The 27355-nt window shown below is 53.2% G+C and overlaps 1 protein-coding gene across 29 annotated transcripts in view; it reads left to right on the plus strand.

Annotated features, from left to right (window-relative positions):
- The window catches only part of Fnbp1 (formin binding protein 1), a 76436-nt gene that overhangs the window by 32488 nt on the left and 16593 nt on the right, over window positions 1-27355 (plus strand). For 12 of the 29 annotated variants that reach the window (XM_063244241.1, XM_063244228.1, XM_063244232.1 and 9 more), the window contains exons 3-10: window positions 1177-1233; window positions 2091-2238; window positions 10905-10967; window positions 11831-11935; window positions 20876-21004; window positions 21849-21995; window positions 23638-23835; window positions 24658-24840. In XM_063244241.1, the coding sequence (XP_063100311.1) occupies window positions 1177-1233; window positions 2091-2238; window positions 10905-10967; window positions 11831-11935; window positions 20876-21004; window positions 21849-21995; window positions 23638-23835; window positions 24658-24840 (1030 nt within the window). Of the gene's footprint in view, window positions 1-1176; window positions 1234-2090; window positions 2239-10904; window positions 10968-11830; window positions 11936-20875; window positions 21005-21848; window positions 21996-23637; window positions 23836-24362; window positions 24405-24657; window positions 24841-27355 lie in introns of those variants that run through there. The other 17 variants (XM_063244233.1, XM_063244235.1, XM_063244234.1 and 14 more) reach the window with 4 other exon arrangements.

Raw genomic sequence — 27355 nt, forward strand, 5'->3', positions numbered from 1 at the left:
GGGCCAGGAAGAGACAAAGGGAGCCGAGCTAAGCTCTGTGACCCCCAGACTGACTGCTGACATGCTTCCGCCCCGCCTGCCCATGCTCTTGACTTTCTTTTTTCTGGTGCCAGGGAGTAAACCCACCCCACCCCCATCCCCCATGTTGCCGAATGTGCGTGGTCGGTGGAGAGGAACGTGGAGGCTTGCCGAGGTGGGAGTCCCAAAGTGGTGTTTCTGCGGTCATATAAAAGACTCAGTAACTAGCGGGGCATGGTGGTGCACGCTTGTCATCCCAGCACTCAGAAGGCTGAGGCAGGAGGATCCTTGCCAGATCCAGACCAGCCTGGGCTACAAAGTGAGCGTAAGGCAGACTGAACTGCATAGCGAGCGAGACCCTGTCTCAAAAAGACCAAAAAAAAAAAAAAAAAAAAAAAAAAGACTTATAACTGTGGATTTGCAGGACATTGTTTCATAATGTAATGCCAAGAAAAACCGTGGCAGGCTGCAAGCTTACCCTGTGGGTTTCTGCGGACAGATGAGGCAAGGAAGTTCTAATGAAGCTAAAATAGCGTTTCTCTTACCGTGGCACTCCGGTGCAACAAGTAGCCAAGGAAATTAAATAATAAGTGTAGGGTAGGATACTTCCTGTGATAGTGAGATTAAGCCCTGAAGTGAAAACAGACAGACAGACAGACAGACAAAGGCGCCCGGCTTCTTGGCCCAGAGAGGGCCCTGGTCATTTCTGGCTGCTCTGGAAAGGTGCCTTGGGCAGCAGTGGCCTTCATCCTGGACACCGGGCAGTGTAGCCTGGATCCTGGGCACAGTGGCCAGCGAAGGCTGCAGGTCACCACGAGGGAGTGGCCGCAGGGCCACGGATGAAAACCACCACGTCAGTCCCAACTCCCCCCGGGAAGTGACCCCCTGGTCACCGCTTCCGGTTCTGATTTACTCTGCCCAGGAGGTCAAAGGCCCCAGGCTGTGACGTAGACTTGGTCCTTGTCATCACTGTCACTGCCAGCAGGAGCCTGAGGCGCGCGTGGGAGGAGGGAAGAGATGGGTTCCAGCTGTGCACGCCTGTGCACGCGCATGTGTGTGCGCGTGAGAAAAGCTTGTCAGCAGAGTACCGCTGTCTTTCACTCCTGGTTTCCCGGTTGGCTTTCTAACTCCCGCGCTGTGTCTGCCTTCTCATTTTAGGAACCTTTCGAAGAAATACCAACCGAAAAAGAGCTCCAAGGAGGAAGAGGAATACAAGTATGTGGTCGGTGGGGTCCGTGGAGTCGTTGGGGACCCCCAGGAGCAGAGGGGTCCGGATCTATAGAAATAGGCTGTGGGGGCTGGGGATGTAGCTTAGCGGCACAGCGCCTGCCTGGCAAGCATGAGGTTGTGATTTTGATATCCTAGTACCAAAAAACAAAAAAACGAGGTCACCGTCTACACTGAAGGAGAAAAGCGGGTTTCACTAGTGTGTTTTGCACCGAGCTGCTGGTCCTGGTCCTGATTATTCCTGGTAGAGTGTGAGGAAGGTCCCAGAATCGAATCCAAGCTCACAGGCAGCCTGATGACGCAGCCTCGCTCTGCGTCTGTGATATCAGGCATCTTTGTGGTGCTGCTCATTTGGCCGAAAAATGTGTCTGCTCCGTCTTTCAGTCTGCAATTAAGGCATCTGGACACAGATGGCCCGGAAGTGTCATGTCTATGACAGCCCGATGGACCGATTTGCTGTTGGTCTTTGAGACAGGGTCTCGCCATTTGGTTGAGGCTGGCCTGGAACTCATGGTGCAGCCAGTCTGGTATCAGGCTCACAGCGACCCTCCTGCCTCAGCCTTCCTAGGGCTAGGAGGACAGGGTGCACCACCATGCCTGGTGCATGTCCTGGGTTGGTGTCTCTGCTTCAGTGGCCACAGTATCAGTACATGGCATGTGCAGGCATTTGCATGATACCCGAGCGCCCGAGTGTGATGAGTCCCGAGCGCTCTCCTCTCGGGCATCTGCTGGGAGCCGGCCTGTGTAATGAGCCCCGGCCCCAGGGGAGGTGGGGGAATTAGCTTTCCTGTAATTACCGGTTCCTGCCTGTGCCTCGTTGCGAGGGAGCTGTGCTGTGTCCCCAGGTACACATCGTGCCGAGCCTTCCTGTCCACCCTGCACGAGACTGGGGACTACGCCGGGCAGCACGAGGTCATCTCGGAGAACATGACGGCTCAGATCCTGGTGGACCTGGCCCGCTACGTCCAGGAGCTGAAGCAGGAGCGGAAAGCGGTAAGTCACTGGTTTCTGGTTCTCAGACACAAGCAGGTGATGAGCTGGGCCCGGCCGGCCTGGTGTGAGAGTTGACGCCTCTGAGAGCTGTACAGATTACACCCTGTTCTGAAAAATGTCTGCTTCTGGTCTGGCTTGGTGGCCCATGACGGTCATCCCAGCACAGGGGGGGTTAAGGCAAGAGGATCACTCTAAATTTGAGGGCAGTCCAGGCTACACAGTGAGCTTGAGGCCAGCCTGAACTACACAGCCAGACCTGTCTCTAAAAACAAAACAGCTTCTAGGTCTCTCATACAGTTTTGAGGGTCTCCGAGACCCTGTGAAGCTCCACTCGGGAATATTCCCAGCTTGCGGCTGGGAGGCTGAGGCAGGAGGCTCACAAGCTCCAGCCCAGGCTGGGCAGTTCAGTGCTTTAGCAGTGATAAAGACAAAGTGAATCCTGTAACCCTAGCCCAGCTCTGGCTTCTGGTTGCTGACTTCCCTTGCCCTCATAGAGGCCCGGCCTCTGTCTGTCCTCCTGGCCCGTGCTCCTGGCATCTTTCCCTGCCCTGTCCCCATCCAGGGAGATCAGCATTTGGCCAAGTCCCTAACAGAACTGGGTGCTTTCTCCTTAGGAAATCCCAGCTGTCTTTGAAGTGAGCCCTGGGGGAAGCTCGCAGCCCCTCCCCATTCCTCCCTAATTGCTTCTTGGTAGCTCCAGGCTCTTTGCAGCTTCCCTTATGGTGCTTTCTGCTTCTCTTTGGGGAATGTTTCTGACCTCTTTGTCGGAAATGTCACCTTAACAAGGTCTTTCCTGCCAAAAGCCCCTCTGTCCACCTCACCTTTGCCATTCCATTCATTCATGGGTAGGCGCCGCGTGCGCGCACACACACACACACACACACACACACACACACACACACACACACGGCTACTGTTTCCCTAGTGCTTATCGGTAACTAGCTTTTTCCTCTCCTGGGGAAAGGTTACTAGGGCTAAAACCCAGGGCCCTGCGGCACTCACCTATAGCTCCTCCCAGCAGCCTGCAGCCTCCGTGTGTTGTGTGTTTATTTTGAGACAACTAATTTAGTAGCTCATGCTGGCCTCAAACTGCAAGATCCTCCTGTCTCAGCCTCTCAAATGCTGGAACAACAGGTGTGTACCACCATGCCCGGTTTACCCACTAGCAAATTTTTTTAACTTGTTAATTGAAAATAGAAATTCAAAGTCTTTGCTTCTAGCACTACCCATGGGTCCCCCAGATATCCTGGATGGACTCAAATGTCTACCTCTGCCACAAAATGTCATAGCTTTCCCATCAGTGAGCTTTGATAGAACTATGGGGGACCGGTGGCGGCTGAAAAGATAAGTATGAAATATAAATGACCTCTATTTTGAGAATGCGGGTGAGACCCCCCCCATCCCCTGGGCGCAGCATCTCCCCCCAGGGGGTCGGTGATCTCTCTGTGGAACAAGTGGAGTGGAGGCATATAAGTAGCTTAGGTTTGGGGTGGAACCTAAGGGGACATTAGGGATGCACAGGTAGCCCATTGGTCTTTGTTTGGTGCCATAGGTAAATTCCTAGGGGTGGGGGAGATGAAGCTCCTTGATTCTGGCTACAGTGTCCTGTCTGGGCCAAAACTCTTTCAAGCTTCCCATCCAGAAGCGAATGGAGCGTGTGCATAGGACATTTGCTCAAAGGGAGGTCATGAGGCTTGTGTTCCCGTCCCAGTGAGCCTAGTTCTTTAGGCTGTGTGCTCCGAGTGCTCCCCGAGCCCAGCTGCTTGTTCCCTCACCCCAAGCTCCCCAGGACCGGGTTTTTGTGTCCCCTGGGCTGGGCCACGCAGCCCTGGCTGTGCTCGCGAGTACCTGGAGGGCAGAGTGCAGAGTCGGGCTGGGTGCGGGTGGGGTGTGGCCTCAGCCCCCATAGCCTCACTTAGTTCTTCGGCTCCCAGATCCCAGCTTCCCCATCCTTCTGCCGTGCTGTGACACACCAAATTGTTTTCCTTATTTGTACTCTGCTAATTGCAAGTCTCTTTTTATAGCTGTACCTTTCGCATTCTGTTCCTTTTTTGAAATCAAAAATGATAGTAATTTGTGGAGGAAATTATCAGTGGTCCTGAGCTACATTCAGTAACATCTGTGATTTATAGCTCCTTTTATTTGAAGAGCTACAAGCCACCTTTGAGTCAGAGGCTTTGTGGGGAGGCTCCTGGAGCCTCACATGGGAAGCTTCTCTAATTAAATTAAAGCTCCGGTTTGGGCTGTGGCGAGCTTTTGCAAATGTCCAGCGCAGAGCAGCAAATAGAATCGTGCTGGTGGTGGTTTGATGTAAGGTTTTCCTTTTCTTCTCGGTAACAGCCACTGTCCTTTCCCAGGGAGCCCAGAGCCCGTCAGGGAGGCCCAGGCCTGTCAGATGCCTGGGAGGCTGAGGCAGGAGGATCGCAGGTTCAAGGCCCGTCCTGTCTCTAAAAATAAAAGTAAACAAACACCTTGAAGGATCACATAAAGTGACAGTTAAAGCACTTGTTGTATTGTTTTTATTTTTCTCCTCAACATGGGGTACTGAATCCAGAACTTTTATTTTTAAATGTTTTAAAATCTTGACATAGTTCTGTCTGGCTAGGCTTGGACTTGTGTCTTCCTGCATCAGCCTCCCAGGGTGAGCGCTGTACTACTTAAATGACCCTGCACTGTTGCTCGACCCCCAAGGATGAGTGTCCCCTCCCGGGGTTGAGTGGAGTAGCACCTGTCTTGGCCCCGCCCGTGCCCTTGGGGTGGGGACTGTATCTCAGTGCTGTGCAGAGGCTGTGGAAGGTGGGCGGCCTGGCCTGTCTGTAGCGGTGCAGGTGTGTGTGTGGCAGCCAGCCAGTCTGTCCCTAGGCGGAGCGCATCTTTGCTTGCATGGAGTTTCTGTCCTGAGCTGTGACTCGGTCACCCTGACCTGCTCAGATGACAGAGCTGGCCACAGGGCCACCTCGCTTCCGGCTTCCTGGATAGGCCGAGAGGTTTCTCTGGTTGGGGCTGAGGATGTGAGCTCAGTGAACTGGTTCCCAGGGGAGTGAAGGGAGCACACCCCCACCCCACATCGGTGAAGCTCCGGTCCACAGTAGAATCTCGGTTGGGGCAAGGCCTCTGGGGCAGATCCCACTGGGCTGTGAGGATGTCAGGAACTCGCTGTGTAGTCCAGACTGCTTTCAAACTCCTGGCATCCTCCTGCCTCAGCCTCCCGAATGCTGGGATCCCAGGCCCGTGCCACCATGCCCCGCTGTGGGGAAGCTTGTGTGTTCATGGAGAAGCTGTTTTCATTCTCAATGCATCTGGAAACGTCAGCCTCAGTGAAGGCAGCGGATGCCGGGGCGGCAGGAGTATTTCAGGGTTCAGATTGGGGACTCTTGTGAGGAGCCAGGGAGGGTCCCGGGAGCCCCCAAGCTGTGCATCCGGCTTCCATGGCAGCTGTGGGGATGTCACTGCCTCAGCCACAGCCAGGATCTGCGTGCTCCTCCTCTTTGTCCTTCTGCGGTCTGTCTTTGTCCTTTGTCCTTTGTCTTCCTCCTGGATTTAAAACTCCAGGTGGTTGTCTGTTCTCACTGGAGTTTTCCCTCCTCATTTCCCCCCAGTCCTCCCTCTCCCATCCACGCTGTACCTGTTGTGTCTTATTTTATCATATTATTCTTTCTGTTTGTTTCTGAGATAGGATCTTGCTGGACACTTCAGGCTGCCCTCAAGCTTGTAGGGATCTTCCTGTCTCAGCCTCCCGGGTGCTGGGATTGCAGCTTTGTGCCACCACGCCAGCTCCGTGCTGGGTCCTCCTTTGTTAACCTTTACGGTTTCAGATCTCCAGACACGGCAGGTGAGCGCGTGCCCACCCACCAGCCGGTGTGATGCGTGTGTGTTCCAGCCCTTTCCTTCTTTAGCTCTGCGTGGACAGTAAAACCTTCTTAGAAGCTGTATCTGGAGCCAGGTGGTGCACGCCTGTCATCCCAGCACGTGGGAAGCTGAGGCAGGAAAATTGCAAGCTTGAGTCCAGCTGGGCGGTGTAGCCAGATTCTGTCTGAAAGTCAAAAGGACGGAGCTCAGTGTAAGGCCCTGGGTTTAATTCCCAGTGCAAAACAAACCCAGACGCTGACACAGTCATTTGTCATTTGTTACTTGGTTAGTTTGGAGAATTTCTTGATTATTATTATTATTTTTAATCTGAGCTGTTTGCTTAAAAATGTTGGGGATTTAGCTATTTGCTTAAAAATGGCTGGGGATTTAGCTCAATGGTGTAAGCACCTGCTAGGTAAGCTCGAAGTCAATCCCTGGTACCAAAAAAAAAAAAAAAAAGTTTTTTAGAGGATGATTTTGTCTGTAGAGAATAAAGTACACCAATTAGGGAGATAGAAGTAAACATTTTGAAGTGGTCATGGTGACGCACATCTGCAATCCCAGCACTGGGAGGCTGAGGCAGGAGGCAGGAGGAGTTGATGGCCAGCCTGCTTAGCAAGACCTATTGAAGAGAAGTGGAGAGGGAGGGAGGAGGGAGGGGGAAGGGGAGATGGGAGGAGGGAAGTGGAGGGGAGGGGAGGAGACTCTAGCTGGCAGCCCTGCATCCCATGGCATTTTCTAGACCACTCCTGTGTTTCTTAGGAAGCCAAGAACCTCTCATTACAGGAGGGACAGCCTGGTCCTCTCCTGGCGTCTCCTGTCTCTTCTGACAGGAGACAGCAGGAGACAGGAGCAGTGTTCTGATGACATCATCCATCCCGCACAGAGGCCCTGATTGTCCCCTACTGGCTGGCCAGTTCCCTGCAGAGTGAGGCCCTGTCCGAGGTGGCTGTTGCCCCCAAGCTCCTGCGAAAGAGCGTGGTCACTTCTTTGACTTTATCCTGGCCACTTCTAGCAAAGGGGCCCAGGTGACAGAGGCCGCTGCTGAGGTCAGAGGGCTGTCACTGTCGTCTCCTTTCCTGTGGGCTCACCTGGCCTACGAAGATTCTGTGTGCCCAGTAAATCCCAGAAGGCACAGACAGTGACAGGGCGGCGAGGAGGAGGGGGTCAGACCCCAGAGCCTCCCTGAAGGCCCATGAAAGCCATGGCCTGTGGGTCGCAGTGGGGGGACGCTGCTCCTGTAGGCCTCTCTGCAGCAGGGAGCCCACCGGTGACTTTAGATACAAATAAATGTATGTGCTAGCTGGGGCATGCACCCAGGAGGCTGAGGCAGGAGGGTTGTCAGGAGTTTGAGGCCAGCCTGGCCTGCATCGTGAGTTCAGGGCCAGCCTGAACTGCATAGCAAGACCCTTTCTCGACTCCAAACACCCAGAACCACAATGTAAAGAGCTGCTGTGGAGACAGCTTTGTTCCCCTGCCCTTGTCTGTGACCCTCCGGTGCCCTGCACGCACCAGGTCCTGCTTGGAAAGCAGAAGGGTCCTCCGAGGGTGAGGGGCCTGAGCCCTGACCCTCCTGGTGCCCGGTGCTGTCCCTGGCTGTCCCCACCCGTGTGGCTGTGGTTGCTAGCCCTGCCCTCCCCTCCCCCCACTGCTGTCCCTCCGCCAGGATCCTCCCTGGATTCTTTCCTGGCCTTACACTCCATCCCCCTCTGCTTTCCCCCTGCTCCATTATGAGAGCTGGACGCGGATGCCCTGGGCCTCCCTGGGGCTCAGTGCAAGGGAGAAGTGGGGTGGATCTGCCTTCCTGTGCGGAGGTGCTGCACACCCTGAAACTCAACCTCAGGGAGGACAGGGGCAGCCGAGCAGAGGAATAAAGAGGCTCTGTGCCGGACACCGGATCCCGCTCCGCATCCCTCCCCTGCCCGGTGCTATCGGGCGCCCGCGTGAGTTTCCAGCCCAGAGCTGAGCATCGGGAACCTGAGGCTCCTGGTGTCTCTCAGGGCGACGCCGGGCCTTGTGTTCCCCGGGGCTGGGCAGGAGATGCATTCACCCCTGCAGCTGCTGAAGACAATTCCTTTATGTTACTGCGGCACCCGGGATGGAACCCAGGGCCTTTGCAGTGAGCAACGTCGCCCACCTTTTTTACTCTTTTTTTTTTTTTTTTGTCTTTTTGAGACAGGGTCTCTCTGTGCAATCCAGGCTGGCCTTGAGCTCACTTTGTAGCCCAGGCTGGTCTCAAACTCATGACACTCATAGTGAGTGGAGTACTAGCCTCAACTATCTAGTGAGCCCTGCCTCCAAAGAAAGAAAGGAGCGTTTCCAGTGACACTTACAGGATATGGACAGGGTTCAGCTTGGGTTCATCGGGTGCAGTTCCCCAGTGCTGGCCACGTGGTTGCAATGGAAACCATGTCCCCTATACCCCGAGTCCCCAGAAGGCAAGGGCCTGCCTTTCAAGGGGTCACAGGTGGCGTCCTGTGGCCCCATGGACTTTGGTCCAGAGGCCCAGCTGCCCCAGGACACTTCCCGCCCTCCTGGGTCCAGCGTCCCTGTCCCTGCATCGGATCTGATGGGAACAGAGGATGGGGTGGACCTGGAATCTGGAACCTGGATGGCTCAGCCGTGGGGCCAGTCACCAGTGTCCAGAAGGAGAGTACAAACTGGGGCCCAGGGAGGCAAGGACTGCAGTGCTGCTGCCTGGCACCCTGTGCTCATGGCTCCCAGCCGATCTTAGTGCCGTCTCTTCCCCCATGGGCTCACCCTGGCTTTGGTGAGGCTGAAGTCCGCCCTTTCCTTCCCCCTCTGCCATTGAGCCCAGGCAGCACCCTCGGGCCCCCTCACAGTCAGCAGCAAACACCAGTCATGGGACTGAGCCAAAGACACCCAAGGGGAGCAAGATGTGATGGCAGGCACCTGGAGGCTGTGTTCTGTGAGGCTGAGGCAGGAGGATTGCATGTTTGAGCCTAGCCTGGGAAACTCAGTGATTTAGGGAGCTTCTGTGTCAAGATGCAAAATAAAAAGAAGCCGGGGCTGTAGCTCACCGTGAAGGCCCTGGGGCCAGGCTCAGCACCCTCTCCCAAGGGGGCCACGGGGCCAAATATACTTGGGGACTTTTTTTTTCTTTTTTTTTAGGCAAGGCCTTAACCACATCGTGTAGGCTGATCCTCAGCTCCCCGTGTTGCCCAGGCTGGCCTAGAACTCACAGCAATCCTCCTGCTTCAGCCTCCCAAGTGCTAGGCTGGCCTGGGGTAAAACACAGCTGGGTAGTAGCCTGCTGGTGGGGTGGGGTGCGCAGACCTGGGTTTGATCCTCAGGACAGAGGGAGGGAGAGAGACAGGGACCAGCAGAAGGGGAGACAGAGTCAGAGAGGCAAGGGCAGAGACAGAGAGAGAGAGAGAGAGACAGACAGACAGAGAGAGACAGAGAGAGACAGAGAAGTGTCAGAGAGACAGAGTGAGCCCGAGACCCCAGAATCCGATCCTGGAGCTGCCCCAACCCCATCCAAGTCTCTGTCTCAGCTCCATCTCCCCCCCACACACACACACTGGGCAGGCTGTCCACCGCTGAGTGGGAAACTGAGTCAGCCCAGCGTACCCGGGGAGCCCGGCCCCAGGCTCGGCTGCCTTGGCTCCCAGAGGCCTTGTTGGAAACTGCACATGCCTGCCTTGGTCTGCAACCTCCACGCAGCCCGGTCCCGGGCACCAGCCCTGGGTACACAAGGCTCCCAGTGCACAGGGGTGGCCAGGGCTGGGCTCAGAACAAGTTGCTTGTCCCCGGGGGGAGACCCTCGGCTGTGACGAGGAGAAAGCGTGAGTGAGGCACAGGCCATGTGGTCCTCGCTTTAGGCCACGTCCCAAAGGGCAGCCTTGGGCACGGATCCCATAACGGGACTGGAGGGTGACAGCTGAGACGGGAGTATTTCTTGGGGGGTGATGGGCATGGTCTGGGGTTAGTTGTAGCGAGGGTAGCACAGCTGTTTGTTTTGTTTGTTTTTGTTGTGGGACCGGATCTTGCCATGTAGCTCAGAGTGGTGCTGAGCTCACTGCAATCCTCCTGCCTCAGCCTCCTGAGTGCTGGCATTGCAGATGTGCACCACCACAGCCAGCCTGACTTGTCAGTTTTGTGACTCTTAAAAAATCTGTTCTGTCATGTGTGTAACCAGGCAGATCCTCTAGAAATGGGCCTTATAAGGCAGGCACATGGTGCAGGTTTGTAATGCCAGCACCTAGGAGGCTGAGGCAGGGGAGTCTGAAGCCACACTGAGATCCATAGTGACTTCAAGGACACACAGTGAGGCCAGGCGTCAAGATCCCCCCCCCCAAATAAATATTTTAAAATTAAAATGTGTTTTATCCTTCCAAGTAGCAAAAAGGTGAACAGAGTGGTTGCTGTCTTCAGCTATTCCTATTGGTTTTTCTCGTGGTAAATATGACTTCATAGTCAATATTATTTTAGGGCTCAAAATTTTGGGAGCTCAAAAGGGAACTCTTGTCTTTCACTTCCTCTTTTGTTGGCTTTTTAAGTTCAATTTGGTTTTTTGTTTTGTTTTTTGAGACAAGGTCTTGGTATGCAGTTCAGACTGGCCTTGAACTCAGCCTGGCTTCAAATTTGTGTGGATCCTCCTGCCTCAGCCTCCCAAACGCAGAGGTTATAGGTGTGTACCACCACACCTGGTTCTTAGTATCTTTTCCCTTTCCTGATTTGACTGCTTGGGATGGAACCCAGGCCGGGGCTCGAAGAGCCGGCCCTTGGCGTGGATGTCCGTATTCGGTGCTGTTTTGATTAATCCTCAGCCCTGCGTCTCTTCCCCTTCCCAGAACTTCCACGATGGGCGGAAAGCACAGCAGCACATCGAGACCTGCTGGAAGCAGCTCGAATCCGTGAGTAGAAAACAGCTCAGCCATGGTTCATGGTTTTTCTGATGTGCGTTTAGCATAGGTTTGAATTGTTCAGTAAGGAAAATTAAAAAAGAGAGAAAAGAAAAGAAACACTTGAGAGGCTGAGGCAGGAGGATCACCATGAGTTCAAGACTGGCCTGGGCTTCAGAGCAGGACTCTATCTCAAACGCACGCACTCACACCCCAAAGAGACATTCTTACGGGGTGTTGTCATCTGAATTTCATTAAATTTGCTTCTAAAGACATCACCTGAAGTGACAACTGGAGCCAGAAGAGACCAAGCCCGTGGGTCTAAGGCTGGGTCTCAAATCCTCCAGAAATGGACACGGGAGACCAAGAGCAGAGCCGCCCACCGGGCCGTCCTAGCCGCATAATCCCAGGGGGTGGAGTTTTCCAGATAATGCAGTGGTGTAAGACACCTTTCCACAGACCCCTCCATGCTCCCCTTACCCAGAGCGCTCTTTCCTGAGGGTCTTTATGCAATACGATCAAAAACCCGGTAAAAACTGCCACAAGTGCCCTGGGTAGAGATGCAGGCTGGCAGCAACGTGCCATTGTGTCCTCCTTCACCTCATCCATGACATCTGGCACCGTGGGGCTTCTGGCTCCTCCCAAGGTCAAGATGACCATGAAAGGGAAATGTCCATGTAGGACACCCACGCAGCCACCGCCAGGCAGCTAACGACCCTCAGGAAGGGGCTCTCCAGGCGGCTGCAGGACTCGGGGGACGTGGGATTAGTGCCTCAAGCGGGGGTGGGCGTGGGGTCCCCGCTCTGGGTCTCCCACTGTAGATCGAGCACTCGTGGCCTTCTCGGTGACGCCCCTGCTCCCCGCCGTCCCTGCAGAGTAAGCGGCGATTCGAGCGGGACTGCAGGGAGGCCGAGAGGGCCCAGCAGTACTTTGAGAAGATGGACGCGGACATCAACGTCACCAAGGCCGACGTGGAGAAGGTCAGCCCCGCCCTGCCGGTGCCACCCGCAGCTGGGGCCTCGGCTCCCCTTCCTGCCCGGGCTGTGGCGAGCTTTCGCTCTGTGTCACCCGCCTTTCCTTGGGACCCGCATCGTGCGGGTGGAGCAGTGTCAGTGCCAGGTACCCGGGATGGTGACACAGAGCCTGACGTCTGGAGGGGTGGGGCGGGCGTGGCTGTGCTTCGCTGGCTTCTAAAGAGGAAGCAGGAGCCACCACCAGGAGGATGTAGGGTGCTCAATGTGGGCTGAGACAGGCGGATGCCTGCAGATGACAGCCACAGGCCGAGCTCAAGGCATGGGACAGGCACTGGGTCTCACTGCTGCTCCTTGTGGGATTTTCTCTGGGGAAAGCACACTCGGGAGGCTGAGGCAGGAGCATCGGTGTGAGCTCAAGGACAGCCTGGACTATAGCGAGACCTTGTCTTAAAAAGCCAAAAATAAATAAACAAATAAATTTACAAATTCATGAGTGCAGTGTACACAGCGTCCGGCCAGGAACAGCCTTGGTTCATCCGGGCCCAGGTAACGGGTACTCACAGCTTCCTGAGCGGGCTGGGGTGCTGTGTGCCTTTTCAGAGATTTCCTCTGCTTTTGCCAGATTGGTCAGCGATAACTTTAGTAAGGAAATGATGCCCTCCTGTACTACGTCAGCCACTTACAGACAAAACACCTGTCCAGATGCCTTTATAAAAATCATTTAGTGTTAGCTCGGCGTGGTCACCACATCTGTAATCCCAGCACATGGGAGGCTGAAGCAGGAAGATTTTCACTCATCTGAGCCAGCCTGGGCTACATAGTAAGACCCAGTCTCAAAAAACCAAAACCAAACAAGCCATATGTTGTAATTTCAAAATGTATAGCATAATTATACTTTTTATGTTTAATTTAATTGCATTGTGATCCTTGGAAATCTACCTGAATATGAATTTTCTGTCTATTGAGATTTGGTTCAGGGCCTAACACCCAGGTAAATGTTTCCCCCAGTACTGAGGATTGAGCCCAGGGCCTTCACCCTGAGTTACACTCTCAGCCTCTTCTAATGTTTGTTTTTTATTTTGAGATAGGATCTTGCTCTAAGTTACTGAGTTTTTGAGACTGGGCTCAAATTTGTGATCCTCCTGCCTCAGCCTCCCAGCCATCATGCCTGGCAATGGGCAATTTTACTAAATATTCTGTAAATAACAGAATATGTATCCTCCAGTTCTTAGTTACAGTTCAGGCTGGCCTGGGATGCATAGTAACCCTCCTGCCACAGCCTCCCAAGTGTTGGAGTCACAGGTGTGTACCACCATACCCAGCTATTACTTGTTTTTGAGACAGGCTTTCAGGATGCTGCCCAGGCGAGGCTTGAGCTGGGTTCAAAGGACCCTCATGCCTAACCTCCGACCACAGGCTTTTATGTTCAGGTCGAGCTTGTTGGTCGGGCTAGCCAGTGTTGCCACGGTTGAAATTTTTTTCCTGCTTATTCTGAGGTTTTCTTTCCTACCTGAGCGTTCTGCTTCACATTTTGTTATAATTTTAATTGTCTGTGTTCGAAGGGTACAGTGCAGTCATGTAGTGGGCAGGGCGGGGCAATCAGCATTTCCCTTCCGCACTCTCTGGAGACAGATAGCCTCTCAGGACTGATTTAAAAAGAAACGCAGGCCCACACTGTGTGCAGAAGACCCACCTGAATGTGAGGGTAAGATGCCCTGGGAAGATTTGCTAGGCCAATGCTTGTCTGAATAGACCTGGGACACAGGGAGACAGGTCCAGGCACAACACGGGTGGAGTGCGGCTTTGCAATTTGCGTGTCTGTATTCTGTATCTGTTTTATGTGTTTTATTGGTCTCAAGTATTCTGTTTTCTTCCCTCTTGTTTTGTTCTGTTTTGTTTTGAGACAGGGTCTCGCTGTGTAGTTCAGACTGGCCTTGAACTCACAATGCAGCCCAAGCTGCTGTCAAACTCACAGCACTCCTCCTGCCTCAGCCTCCCCGTGGTGGGATGACAGGCATGGACCACCACATGCAGCTATCAATAATAGTAGTCCTGGTGTTTTGCAGCGCTGGGTGTCAAACTCAGGGGCTTACATGTGCCAGACAGCAGTCTACCAGTGAGCTACAGCCTGGCCAATTCGATTTTTTATTTTGAAACAGAGTCTGGGCCCAGACTTGTGATCTTGTCTCCTGAGTGTCATTGGTGTAACAAGGAGTGTGAAACTTGGTCCTCCTGGGTTTGATTTAAGGACATTCTAATGCAGGCATGAATTAATAGTCTCTCTCTCTCTCTGCTGAGGAGGGACCCTGGCATCTTGCACATGCTAAGCCCTATCTTCAGCTCTAATTCTCAATCTTTGGGGTGTTTTATTTTTCAAGACAAAGTCTTCTTATGTAGTTGAAGCTAACCTTCAGCTAACTCATGGAGATCCTCCTGACTCAGCCTCCCAAGTGCTGGGATTATAGGTATGCACCACCACACCCAGCTGCTCAGTTTTTAGAGCCTGTAACTGGCGGTGGAATTCCTGGGCCAGGAGCCTGTGCCCTCTTCATCCTTTCCTCGTGGCCGTGCTCCCTGCCCACTGGCCAGGTGTGGGGTGGCTCGGACTCCAGCTCGGATCCACGCCAGCCTCTCTGGGAGGGTTCCCTTTCCTCCTCCGACTTCGCTTGTCTGCCGAGCACCTGCCCTGAGCAGCTCCTGAGTGGTGTCTGGTGACTGACCTCACAGTGGGGCGTAGCTGTCACCTTGCTTAGGGACAGTGCCATGCCGGACTTGAGTGGAGGAATGACTGTGCCCCGTGGCCACTTGCCAGGCCATGGCATCTGGCAGAAAGGATGGGGTTATCCAAACAGGCGGCCCTTGGGCCAGCGGCCTGGACAGAGCTGCAGTGTCCCGAGCGCACGCATGCCCCGGGCTCGGCCACACCAGCTGATGAATGAGCCCCTTTCTCCGGCTGCCGCCTTGTGACTGTGGCCGCTGACATCACGACAGCTGCAGAGCTGGCCCCTGCGTTCCAGTGACGCTGTCAGACCCGGCGTCCCCTTTCTCCTTCTCTACACGGCCAGTGTCACCTGGCGTGGGTCCTCTGCGTGCCAGTGGCTGGGCAAGGGTGGGCAGGAGCGGCCAGGGCACTTAGACTCATCGGAGCCCCGAGGTCCAGGGGCAATGGGCGGGGTGCACTTTCTAGGGGCTCCCCGGCCATGTCCGCTCTGTAACTCTATTTGATTAAATGTTTAAAAAGTTAAGTGAGGATGTGGCCTCCAAGGACTGCCCTTTCATTGGGAGGTTTTGTTTTTTGTTTCACTTTTTATCGGTACCGGGGATCGGACTCACGACTGTCTGCTTGCAAGGCAGGTGCTTATGCCGCTGAGCTAAACCTCCAGCCCCTTTTTGTTTTGTTTTTGTACCAGGGATCGAACTCAGGACCTTGCAGTTGCCAGGCAGGTGCTTTTGCCACTAACCCATTTTGTTTTTAAGTACTATGAATTTTTGAAATATTTGGCTTTGGACATGATTTATTATTTGGGGGTTTTTTTGTTTCATTTTTTTGACTTTTTGGAGACAGGGGCTTACTATGTAGTTCAGATTAGCCTTGAACTTATTGGGATGCCTCTTGCCTCAGCCTCCCAAATGCTAAGGTTATAGGCATGGGCCACTACCCCCAGTTATTGTTTTGGTTTTTTTTTTAATGTATATTTAGTTTTTACTTTTTGGTTTGAGACAGGGTTTTACTCTGTACTCCAGGTTGGTCTCAAACTCACATTCATCCTCTGCCTCAGCCTCCTTCCTGACTGCTGGGATTTCAGGCATGCGCCACCACACGTGGCTTAGGCTTTTAATCACAATAGATAAAGCTTTTTTCTGAGTTGCAGGTTATATAGCAGGGCACTCTAAAGGTGAATGAGGTTACAGTAAGGGATCCATGGCAGTGTTAAGCATGACAGACGCCATTCCTTGGAGCTGTCCTCTCCGTTAGACATCAGGGCCCTAGCACAGCCAGGGAAGCTCAGCAGGTCGGCGGCTACTTGATGGGGTGGGGGCAGGGAGGCCTCTGGCCAAGCGCAGAGCGAGATTCTTTGCCCATGTGGGGAGCCGGGCTCTGGCCGCGTCCGCGGAGCTCCGGGACGTATATGGAGCTGGGCCTTAGGCTCCTGCTTGCCGCCCGCCCGACACGTCTGCTGGCCGAGAGGCCCTCCCCAGCGCTCCCACCTCGCTGGTTTGTGTAAGATGTCAGCCGGCTCCGAGGAAGCACAGACTACAAGTTTAGAAAACCAAAAAAAAAAATTGAACAAGAGGAAGTGGTTAATATGACACAGGAAGCAGATTTGCAAGTGCAACATAATCTCTGAAAGTTAAAAGGTTTAAAATTGTTGCATTTTGAAGAAGAGGGAAGTACACCATACTAAAAAGAGGCTTAAAGCTGAATGCCTTTGCTCTGACCGGGCTCAGTGTTTAAATGCGAGATCCCAGAGCAGACGGTGCCTTCGACTCTTGTTTATCTCTGTCCTGCGAGCAGCTCGGTCTGCAGAGTCTGTGTCTCTTCCTAAAGCAGAATCATTAACAGCAAGTGAGGTTGAGGGCACTGAGAGACTCCACCTCAAGAAAGCAAACCAAACAAGCCAGTCATATGAAAAGTGGCACGGTGGCACACACCTGTAGTCCCTGTGTTCTGAGAGGCCGAGGCAGGAGGAGGGGCGAGAGAGAGCTCAAGGCCAGCCTGAACTGCGTATGGAAACTGTGTCTTAGCGAGAGAGAGAGACAGAAGGTTCACTGATTGTTCGCCAGATGTTCCTGACCTCTTTACCTGCATCTCATTACTTTCTTGTGGTTTTTCTGCTACTTACTTATTTCGATCATTTTAGTTTAGTTTTTGAGACAGGATCCATCATGTAACCCAGGTTGCCCTTGAACTTTCCATCCTCCTGCCTCAGCCTTCTGAGTGCTGGAAATTACAGGCATGTGCCTCCATGTCTGACCTAGTTCTTTTAAATGTTCTTGTTTCATTTCCTTTCAGGTTGTTACTCTTAAGTTCTCGTTTTATTTTTTTTGTCTCACTGTGTAGCCCAGACTGGCCTGGAACTCCCAGTGATCCTCCTGCCTCAGCCTCCCGAGTGCTGGGGTTATATATGTGTGCTACTTCACCTAGCCTCTTTTACATTTTTTAAGTCAGGAAATTGCTAGAATGTTGCAGGCACATTTCTTTGGTGAACCTAGGCTGGAGTGTTTCTCTGGGTTTGGTTTTCACCACACTTCCGCTGATCAGAGCCAGGCCCCACACTTGGCAGCCCCAGCCCTGAGGCCTCCGCAGCAGCTCCCTGGGCTCTGCCTCGGAATCTTCCACGCCTTCCCACCGCCAAGCTGGAGAGGACTTGAGGGTCGCTGGCATGCGGGGAAGTAGGGACAATGCCATTGTCACCCTGGGGCATCGATGAGCTCCGCACAAAGAGCCCTTTCTCCCTCTTCCCACACCAGCACCGGGGTGGGGGGCGCCAGCCTTCCAGCCCTTCCGTGTTCCTGGCATTCAGCCTTAGAATTTGTCTCTGCTCATCTTTTCGGTTTTGGTTTTCATGTTTATTTGATTTTTGAGACAGGGTCTCGCTATGGAGTTCAGGCTGACAGTGAACTCACTAAGTAGCCCAGGTTGGCCTTAAACTCCCGGCAACCCCCCTGCCTCAGCCTCCCAAGTGCTGAGAATACAGGCGTGCCCCACCACGCTCGGTCCTAAGAAAGAGGTGAGGGTTTGCCAGCCATGGTGAGCAGCTCTCCTGTGTCTCCTTAGGAAGTGAGCAGGCTCCTCAGTGAGCGGTTGGTTAGTCTCTTTAATATTTTGAAATATGAAGGGAGAAGTCACATTGAATTAAACAGGAAATAGAGTCACATTCTGGCCTCCTGAATCATCTAAAATTAGCAAACTCAAGTGGATTATGGATTACTGCACGTTTGTCGTTAAACTCCTTAGGAGTTTAAAATCTCAGGCTACAGTTCAGTCTCGGTTTAGAAAGGGCAGCTCTGCACCTGTCATCCCATCTTTGGGAGGCTAAGGTAGGAGGATCTCTGTGATTTTGTGGCCAGCTGGGCTATATAATGAGACCATGTCTCCAAAAACCACACAAAACTCCCCTCCCCCCAAAAACTGGCAACACGGACGTTTAGAGCCAGCCCCCTCGAAGCTGCCCGGGTATATCTGGGGAGACCCTGAGGTTTGTCAGGAAATTCCAGAGTTCGCATTCTGTGTTTCTGTCAGTGTCACGCGGTCCGACTCTATCTGTGACTCAGGGCCTCGGTTGGCTGGGACACTGCTGGCTGTGAACAGGCGGCTCCTGGACTCGATTTCAGAAAGCGGGGCGAGCCCACGAGGCTGTGTCTGCGCGCTGAAGCCCTGGTGTTTGGCGGGGCTCGTCTCTATTTTTGGAAAGGAAGCTGGGTTTAGAGAATTCGAGCAGGCTGGTGTGGGGTGGAAACACGTACCTGTTTAAAGATAATGGCTGCTGTTTTCACCGCAGCCTACGCAGAGGTGGAAATGGTGACGCTTACAGCCTTCCTTGTGCCCCAGACAACAGGAGAGGCCCTGTAAAATGTGTTGTTACCTTGTGGTTGCTCCAGGTACAGCTTTTTTTTTTTTTTTATTGGTACCAGGGATTGAACTCACAACTGCGTGCTTGCAAGGCAGGCGCTTATGCAGCTGAGCTACATCCCCAGCCCCCCAGGTACAGCTTTGAAGATACTTTTTTTTTTCCCCACTTGTTTTTGTTGTTTTGGGTTTTTTTTGACACAGGCTCTGGCTGTGCAGTTCAAGCTGCCTTGAATCCATTATAAGTCCAGACTGGCCTTGAACTGGAACTGATCCTCCTGCCTCAGCCTCCCAAGTGCTGGGCAGACAGGCGTGCACCTCACTCCTAGCTTAGATATTTTAAAAAATGTATTCATTATAGTGAGTAACTGCCTCTAAGAAACCAGTAATTCTTGAATTCCATTGTAAAATAAACACGAGGACTCTCTCAACCAAAATAGATTTCCACAGCGAATCCGCTCAGCATGAGGGCGCATTCCTTGCTCCACCAGAGTGGATGCTAATCCAAAGCAGCTGTAGCAGGTGCTCAGCAGGCTGCTGGGTCTTCCCGCCAGGCCTGACAAAGTCTGGGGCACCTCAGTCCTTTGCTTCTCCACGAACCACCCTGTGCCCTGGTTGTTTGGGGACCAGGGTTTCCCAGGGGAGAAAAAAAAAAAATCACAGGGATGCAAGGGTACTGGGACTTGGGAGCCGGACAAGGCAGGCAGCTTATTCCGAATGGGTTGTGCCACCCCGTCCCCCTGGGTGGGACACTGTCCTGGGCGTTCTCTGGCATCTGATCAGCCTGAGAGATGCAAGCCCACATACACAAGGCCAGCGCCTCATTAGTAAGCATTTGATCAGCGCATGTGCGCACCCAGGGCAGTTTATGAGGGGTCACAAGCCACAGGCTGGCAGAGGCGCTAGGTGGACCCTGTCCTGGCACTCAGGAAGGGACCTACCAGTTCCTTCCCGGGCTGCTCTCCCACTCCACACTGGGGTCAGAGCTGTTTCAGGGTGACTGCCTGGGAACCTGGTAAAGGGCATTAGGACACGGTCAGGGTCAGCGATTATGTAGTCAGCACCAACAACACAGGGAGCTGGAGGAGGAGGTCATGACATTCCTGCCCCATGCGTGGTGCTGGAGACCTCTGCACAGCCCCCAGGAGAAGCATCCACCTTTGGTATGAGCAGATGTATGATCAGGAGGCTGAGGCAGGAAGATCTCTGCGAGTTTGAAACCAGTGTGAACTAGGAGACCTTGTCTCCAGAAAATGAACTAAATTAAAAACAAAAACAGAACAGTTTCCCTAAGGGCGACTCATTTGTCCACTCTAAGCTCTTCTCACTACTTGTTCTGTGCTTTCCAGAAGAGAGAAGGAATTTCCCCTCCCACCCCCACCCCACCCCACCCTGTGTGTCCTATGTGCCTTTCTGAGGAAGGTTCGTGGATGACATGGAGTATTTTAGAAACTCAAGGTCTCTGCGGGGATCCCCCTGGGTTTTTCTCTCCACGTCCATGACGGTGCTGGCTGCGGAGGTGGAAGGCGGCCAGGAGCCAGGTGCTCGCCTTGGCAGCATGGGGGACACAGATGGCACCGCCGCAGGCAGCTTCTGCTCATGGCTGTGGGCTTGCAGGCTCGGGTCTGGGGCAGAGGGGCGAGCCTTTGGGGACACAATGTCTACACTGGCTGGTGGCCCACAGTGAGAGGAGGGGGCGGCTCACAGGGCAGGGAGAGAGAGATGAGGCCACTGGCCAGGGAGCCAGTGGTGGACCAGAAGGAACCCAGAATGACCGTTGGCGGTATCCCCGGCTTGCGTGGGTGGAAGTGAGGCTGGTCAGGCCTTCACGCCTCACTGGACAGAAACCACGCAGAGCATCCAGATGACAAAATCCCCATGCCGGATGTCACCTGTCAGCCAGAAGAGGGGATGCAGGGCTCGGCTGGGGCCTGACTTGTTCTGCCTCGTTTGCATAACCTTGCTGTGGGATTTCTTCATTCTTTGTTGTTGTTTAAGACAGGGTCTCACTATGCCATCAGACTGGCTTTGAACCCACCATATGCCCAAGCCGGCCCTGAACTGCCTGTCCTCCTGCCTCAGCCTCCCAAACCCAGTGGTGATAGGTGTGCACCACCATGCCTGGCTGCCGTGCTGTTTTTCTTTTTAAATGCCTTGGTTGGGTGTGGTGGTGCACCCTTGTCATCTAAGCACTGGGGAGCTGAGGCAGGAGGACTACTGCGAGTTCAAGCCAAGCTGGGCTAGCTAGCAAGCCCCTGTCTCTGGGTGGATGGATGGATGGATAATGGATGGATGGGTGGTGTCTGTTCCGCACAGCTCGCTGTCCCAGGCCTCCAAGGATGACAGGTGAAGTGTGGTTTCTCATTTTGCCCTAGGCGCGGCAGCAGGCTCAGATTCGACACCAGATGGCAGAGGACAGCAGAGCCGACTACTCCTCCATCCTGCAGAAGTTCAACCAGGAGCAGCATGAGTATTACCACACCCACATCCCCACCATCTTCCAGGTGCGCCCCAACCCCATCTCTTCCGCCCACACGGATACGCCTGCTCAGAGGCGCAGGGGCTAGGTCTGTGTCCTGTGTGACTCCAGAATCCCAGTTCCCCCTGACGCGCTGTGGAAGCAGCGACGCTGAGCCGCTGCCGGCTCCAGAAAGGAAACGTGATATTCGGTAGCGCGCGGCCGAGCCAGACCTCCTTGGTCTGCACCTGCACTTCCTGTTTTTCCCTTCCCAGCCTTAGAACCGGGACTCTTGGATTTCTGTCCTCTTTGCTAAAAGAGCCATTCTGGCCACAAAAATGTCAGCTTCCCTTCAGGAGACAAAGCAGCATTCACCCAGCCGCAGACTTTGAACAATGACTCCTCTTTTGTTTGCATTGTTTTCTTTTGGCTTCTTTAGTTTGTCAAAAATGCTGTGAGGGGGCGGGGGCGGGCTCAGGTTGAGTGCTGGCCCCCAGTGGTGGAGGCCTGGGGTTTGGTCTCTGGCGCATGGACAGGCCGAGGAGGGCAAATTCCTGGGAGTCTGAGGCCAGCCTGGTCTACATACCAAGACCCTGTCTCAAAAACCCAAACAAACGAGCCCCATTGAGTATGGCTGACCCTGGGGCAGCCCGCTGGGTGGGGTGGGAGTGTGTGCGCATAACACGCGTGCGCATGCGTGGTACCTATGCACGTATGCATGCGCATGCAGTACGCATGCCTAGACACAAGCTGGTGTGGAGGCGCGAGAAAAGTAATGGGGTTGTGGGCTACAGCCGGGCCATGCGATTCCCTAGCAGTGACAGTGTGGCCCCAGCCTTTTCCGGAAGTAGTGGTGACCCAGGTTCTCTTACCGAAATCTGACGCGACAGAAAATCCAAGAGATGGAGGAGCGGCGGATCGTGAAGCTGGGCGAGTGCATGAAGACCTACGCCGAGGTGGACCGGCAGGTGATCCCCATCATCGGCAAGTGCCTGGACGGCATCGTGACAGCGGCCGAGGCCATCGACCAGAAGAGCGTGAGTGGTGGCAGTGGCCTCAGTGCCACCTCCTCACCGTGCAGAGTTGGCTGCCGGGGTCGTAGGCACGTGTGTGCACCTCTGTGTGTGAGAGAGGGAGGGAAGAACAGAGAGACAGACCCAGGGTCCCCCGTTGATCTTGCAATGAAGTCCAGGTTAGCCTCGAACTTGCGGCGATCCTCCTGCTTCAGCCTCCTAGTGCTATGCCCCCCCCCCCCAGGCTGACTTGTGGTCTTCATGGCACAAACATTATCAGCACTGCCCTCCATCCCCACTCCTGGCTCCGACTCACAGATGCGCACCGCCCTCCCACCCCAGGGCCCCAGGCAGCTGCTCCCCACCTAGATCCAGAAGGCTTGGTCCCCGAGGCCATCTGCTCCTTGTTGTCTCCAAAGCCTCTGGCAGCGCAGACTCTAGCAGCGTCTTTGTCCTCAACACCTCCCTTTTCCTCACTCCTGCCTCAACCTTCAAAGTACCACAGGGACTCTGCCCCTTCCCACAGATCCCACAGGGGGACCCTGAATTACCACCAAGCCTCAAGGGCAGCCCCCTGCCTTCAAGCTTTGGCCCCAGCGTGATCTTCACGTGGAAAGCAGATGGCAGAGAGATGGGGGAACCTGTAGAAAAAGCTATTGCTGGGCACAGTGGTGCATGCGCAAGGCTGAGGCAGGAGGATCACCACAAGTTTTAGGTCAGCTATGTATTCAGACTCTGTCTCAAAACAAAACAAGAAACTTCTAGTGGAAGCCAGATACATGTATTGGAATGAATTTCAGGGGAACTGCCTGGTCACAATTGATTGATTGTTTTTGGTCTGCTTTTTTTTTTTTTTTTTTTTTTTTTTGGTACCTGGGATCGAACTCATGAACTCATGCTTACCAAGCAGGTGCTGAGTTAAATTCCCAGCCCTTGGTCTGCTTTTTAACTAAGTTTTTGTTTTTTGTTGTTTTTGGTTTTTTGAAACAGGATCTCACTCTGTAGTGCAGATGGCCTTTGAACTCCCTGTGTATCCCACGCTGGCCTTGAACTTGCAGTGATCTTCCTGCTTCAGCCTCTTGAGTGCTCAGATCTCAGGCACATGTCACCACACCAAACTAGGTTTTTAAATAAAATGTTTCTCCAAAAGTAGAAAAATGACTAACAAAAATACCTTCAAATCACAACTATGAATTATATTTATTCATTCTAGTAATAAACATGTTGCTAGAAAAACAATATCAGCAAAAACAAAACAGTGTCCATCAATACAAGTTTCTTAGAATAGCATCTGTACAAGACCATCGTAACTTACTGTAAAAAGTGTTTGCATAAAGAGGGCATGGTGGCTTACATCTGTAATCCTAGCTACTTGGGAGGCTGAGGCAGGATGAACGCAAATTTGAGGCCAACCTGAGGAGTTTAGAAAAACCGTGTTTCAAAACTAGTGAAAAAGCTGAGGTTACAGCTGGAATCCAACTTTCGGTACAACAAAAGGAAAAAGTCCTGTGCGGCCTGGGATTTAGCTCGGTGGCGCAGCACATGCCGTGTAAGTGTGAGGTCCTGAGTTCGATTCCTGGTACACTGTCCCCCTACACTGGAAAAACAAATGAAAAGGTCCTTGTGTGCATCGACTGTACCTCCGTATGGGTGGCTGTCATTTCAGGATTCACAGTTGGTGATCGAAGCTTACAAGTCAGGCTTCGAGCCCCCCGGGGATGTCGAGTTCGAGGATTACACCCAGCCTATGAAGCGCACTGTGTCGGACAACAGCCTGTCCAACCCCCGAGGGGACGGCAAGCCTGAGCTCAAGTTCGGTGGCAAATCCAAGGGGAAGCTGTGGCCATTCATCAAAAAGAACAAGGTACTGATGGTTTGAACCCAGTGCCAGGGGGGTTGGGTAAAAAGCAGAGGTTTTAACTTTCTGGTTTAGCCTTAAAAACGCCTGAGCTCTTAAGCCTGTAGTTTTGGAATGGGCAAGCAGTCAGTCAGCGCGTGGCTTGGTGTCTCGGTGGTGGTGGTGGCATCTCTGCCACGGCCCTGGTCTTAAGCCCATCCGCGCTGCCCATGTCACCCCACTAACTGACCACGGTCCTGTCGCATTCGTGGCCCCGCCCTTGGCCCCAGGTCCTCCTAGGTGGCTGGGAGAGGGGGTAGCACCCTGTTTTTGTAACAACCCCTCAGCTCGGTTTTGAATTCACGTTAACACGCGTGTCCCTGGATGTTCTGCACTTTACCTGCATAGCATGGTGCGTGGGTTGCATGAGGGCCCTAACCTGGTGATGTAATGAAGTAGGATGGAGCCATGCGGTGCTCTAACCCTGCAGGGTGGTTGCACGTTCGTCTGCCTTGGTGTCTAAGGCCCTCGATTTCTCCCATTCGCTCTGTTAGCATAGGAGGTGGAGACCCCTGACCCTTCTGGCCTAGTGCGGGTATACAGTGACTAACGGAGCTGTAGTTGGCTTGTGGACATCGCATGAGGCCTCCTCTGTCGCCACACTCGCTAACCCTCCCCTCCCCGCGTCCCATCCGCCATTGCAGCGCGCTCCCCCTCCCCGGACCCTGGCCTGAGTATCGGATGGTTTGTGTTTGACTTGCTCTGGATTTCCAATATGATTTGATGCTTATTTTTGTTTTGTGTCTTCTTGTTTCTGGTTTACTCTGTCACCGCTCATCTCACATGTAGCTTATGTCCCTTTTAACGTCCCCCCATCAGCCCCCCCCTCCGCCCCCCACCTCTGCCTCACCCTCTGCTGTTCCCAACGGCCCTCAGTCTCCCAAGCAGCCAAAGGAGCCCCTCTCCCATCGCTTCAACGAGTTCATGACCTCCAAACCCAAAATGCACTGCTTCAGGAGCCTAAAGCGTGGGGTAAGTGCTGCTCCGGCCCGGCCCGTCTCTGCGCACGCGTCAGCCCTTCCCACTCTGCTTGACTGGCTTTGTTTGTGCGTGAATCCACTGTGTCTTCCTGTGACGTCGGAAAGAAAGGAAAAGGAAAGAAAACCTAAGATTCATTACAGTGGGAAAGAAAAAGAGGAGGAAGGGGGAAAGAGCCGGGCCAGGTGCCCACACCTGTCATCCGGCAGGCGGGTTGCAGCCAGCCTGGGCTACACAGCAGGACCCTGCCTCAGGAAGAAGAGAAGGAACCAGGGTGGGCTGGAAGGAAAGGGCTGCTTTTGACCCTGGTTCGTGTGTGGAAAGGGCTCCTCTTTACTTCCCCTGTAAAGCATCTAAGTTTTCACCTTGATTTCATCAAAAAGAAAATGCAGATTCGGTTTCTAAAACTCAGTGTGGGATGAGGAACTGGGAGGGGCTGCAGAGTCAGGAGAGATTTGCTTACTAATTTCCAAGCTTCTCCAGGAGCTGCCCCGGCTCGGAGGGGAACTGGCCCATCAGAGAGGCTTTCGATAGCTACTTTCATGAGGCCCCAGGATACTGATAAAGTGTGCCTTAGCCTGCAGGAGCCCATGCCTGGGCAGGGCAAGCAGCCGTAGTGCGGAAATCAGAAACCTGAAAGGCCCTGGCATCCACCAGCACAGCACCTCGGGTGAACAGGTCCACTGCTGAGCTCAGGAGACAGGTCACAGGCAAAACACAGACTCCGCCTTCATCCCAGCACCTGGGGGCTGAGGCAGGAGGAGCACTGTGAGTTCCAAGCCTTCACGTGCTACATAGTAAGATCAGGCCAGCCTGAACCACACAGTAAGACCCGGCCTCAAAAAGCCAGATCAACAAAACCACAGACAGAGGGCCTGGGGGAGGAGCCCAGTGGTAACATATTTGACTGGCATGCGTGAGGCTTCAGGACTCATAAGCAGGCACACTACAGTGCCCATGTGTGGGTCTCTTCAGGCTGTGCAGAATGCGCACGGGGAGTGGAAGTGAACTCCGTGTGTAGGTTTGGGCTCCTCCCCCAGGATCTCAGAATGCAGATTCACAGGTTCCAGGCCAGGAGTCCCGCGCTGTAGCGGTCAGGACCAGCAGCCTGGATTCTGGATTCTGGATTCCAGGGGTGACATGCAGCAGCACTGCTGTCTACCAGGAGCTTTCTCAGGGCTGAGTTCTGTGGCTTCTGACCGTCACCCCTGGAGCCCACTTCCTGACTTCTCCATATTTACTGCGAAAGAAAATGGAGCAGAAAAGCTGAAGTTGGCGGTATTGGTGCAGGATGGGAAGCGCAGGCTGAGCTTGTGGAGTCCGAGGTGCTGCACACAGCCCTGGCTCCCTCCAGGTGATCTGTCCGGATCCGATTAGGCCGAGTCTGGGTGACTCTGTAGTGGAGATTTTGTGAGTCCTGGGCTCCAAGCACGTCCTGCAGTGTAGATGGAGTCTACCTTAGAGGAAAAAAAATTGAATGGAGCAACTCAGAATACAGCCACCTGGTGGCTGTGCTCCAAGACTCCCCGAATAGCTTTAAAGTGGAAATCTTACGTGGTGAGCAGTCTCTGAACAGATAGTTTAGACCACTGACATGTCTGGTAGGGTGCCGTTCATTGTTTATTCTGTCCTGGGAGAGTTACATACATGCAGTTCTCCAGGAAGTAACATTAGGTATTGTTAACCCTATTCCCTTCCCCCAAGTCTGCAAAAAGTTCTCCAGCCCTAAAACAAGGTCATATGGATCCCTGATAACTGGGACACTACCCATTAAAATAAAGGACAGAAACATTTCTTCATCAGCACAATTCCTTTTGAAGAGAATCTTAAGTTTTATGCAAGGACTACTTTTGGGGAATTATCTCGTTTTAAGGCCACCCAGCACACCAGGTTAACAATTGGAAATGTAGTTTCCTAAAGACGTCCAGAAAGCCACTGTTAGAAGGCAGAATCCAGGTTCACAAGGGGGTGATGGATTGTGCTGAGCTCTATTATAAGGCCTGGCTGAGGAATCTGCAGCTTCCTGACTTGATTATGCTGGCTTTTAGAAGTCCACTCCTTCATCAGAGAATTTCCAACACCCGACCAGGGCAAGCTCAGCTATGCAGCGTTGTATTAGCTGTGAGCCAGCAAACATCACTGCCAGTCCTCTGCCAAGTTTTCTTCTGAGATATCTGTGCAAAATGAATCTACAAGTGTCTTTGGTACTTGCATGATGTATGTGGGACACTCGTGTGTGTGTCAGGTCCACGCTTCTGTGCAGACCACAGTTTGGTGGTTGTAAATTGTTTGGGAATCTGTGTTTCATGGTATTCCCTAAATGTTTAGGAAAAGAGCAAAGAACATCAGTATTCAATACGTGTAAGGCAAATGTCGAGAAAAAACTAATACTTAAAAATGAAATGACAGATGAGATATTTTGATAACTTTAAAGGAGAATCCTCTTTTTCCATCAGCAAAATGAGTTTTTTTTTTTATTCTTCAAATCTGTGCTCAGCGAATTTCTGTT

The sequence above is a fragment of the Cavia porcellus genome, unplaced genomic scaffold (genome assembly GCF_034190915.1).
Source record: "Cavia porcellus strain 051 isolate PalLab524CR breed Dunkin Hartley unplaced genomic scaffold, mCavPor4.1 scaffold_49, whole genome shotgun sequence".
In the NCBI taxonomy this organism is placed as follows: Eukaryota; Metazoa; Chordata; class Mammalia; order Rodentia; family Caviidae; genus Cavia; species Cavia porcellus.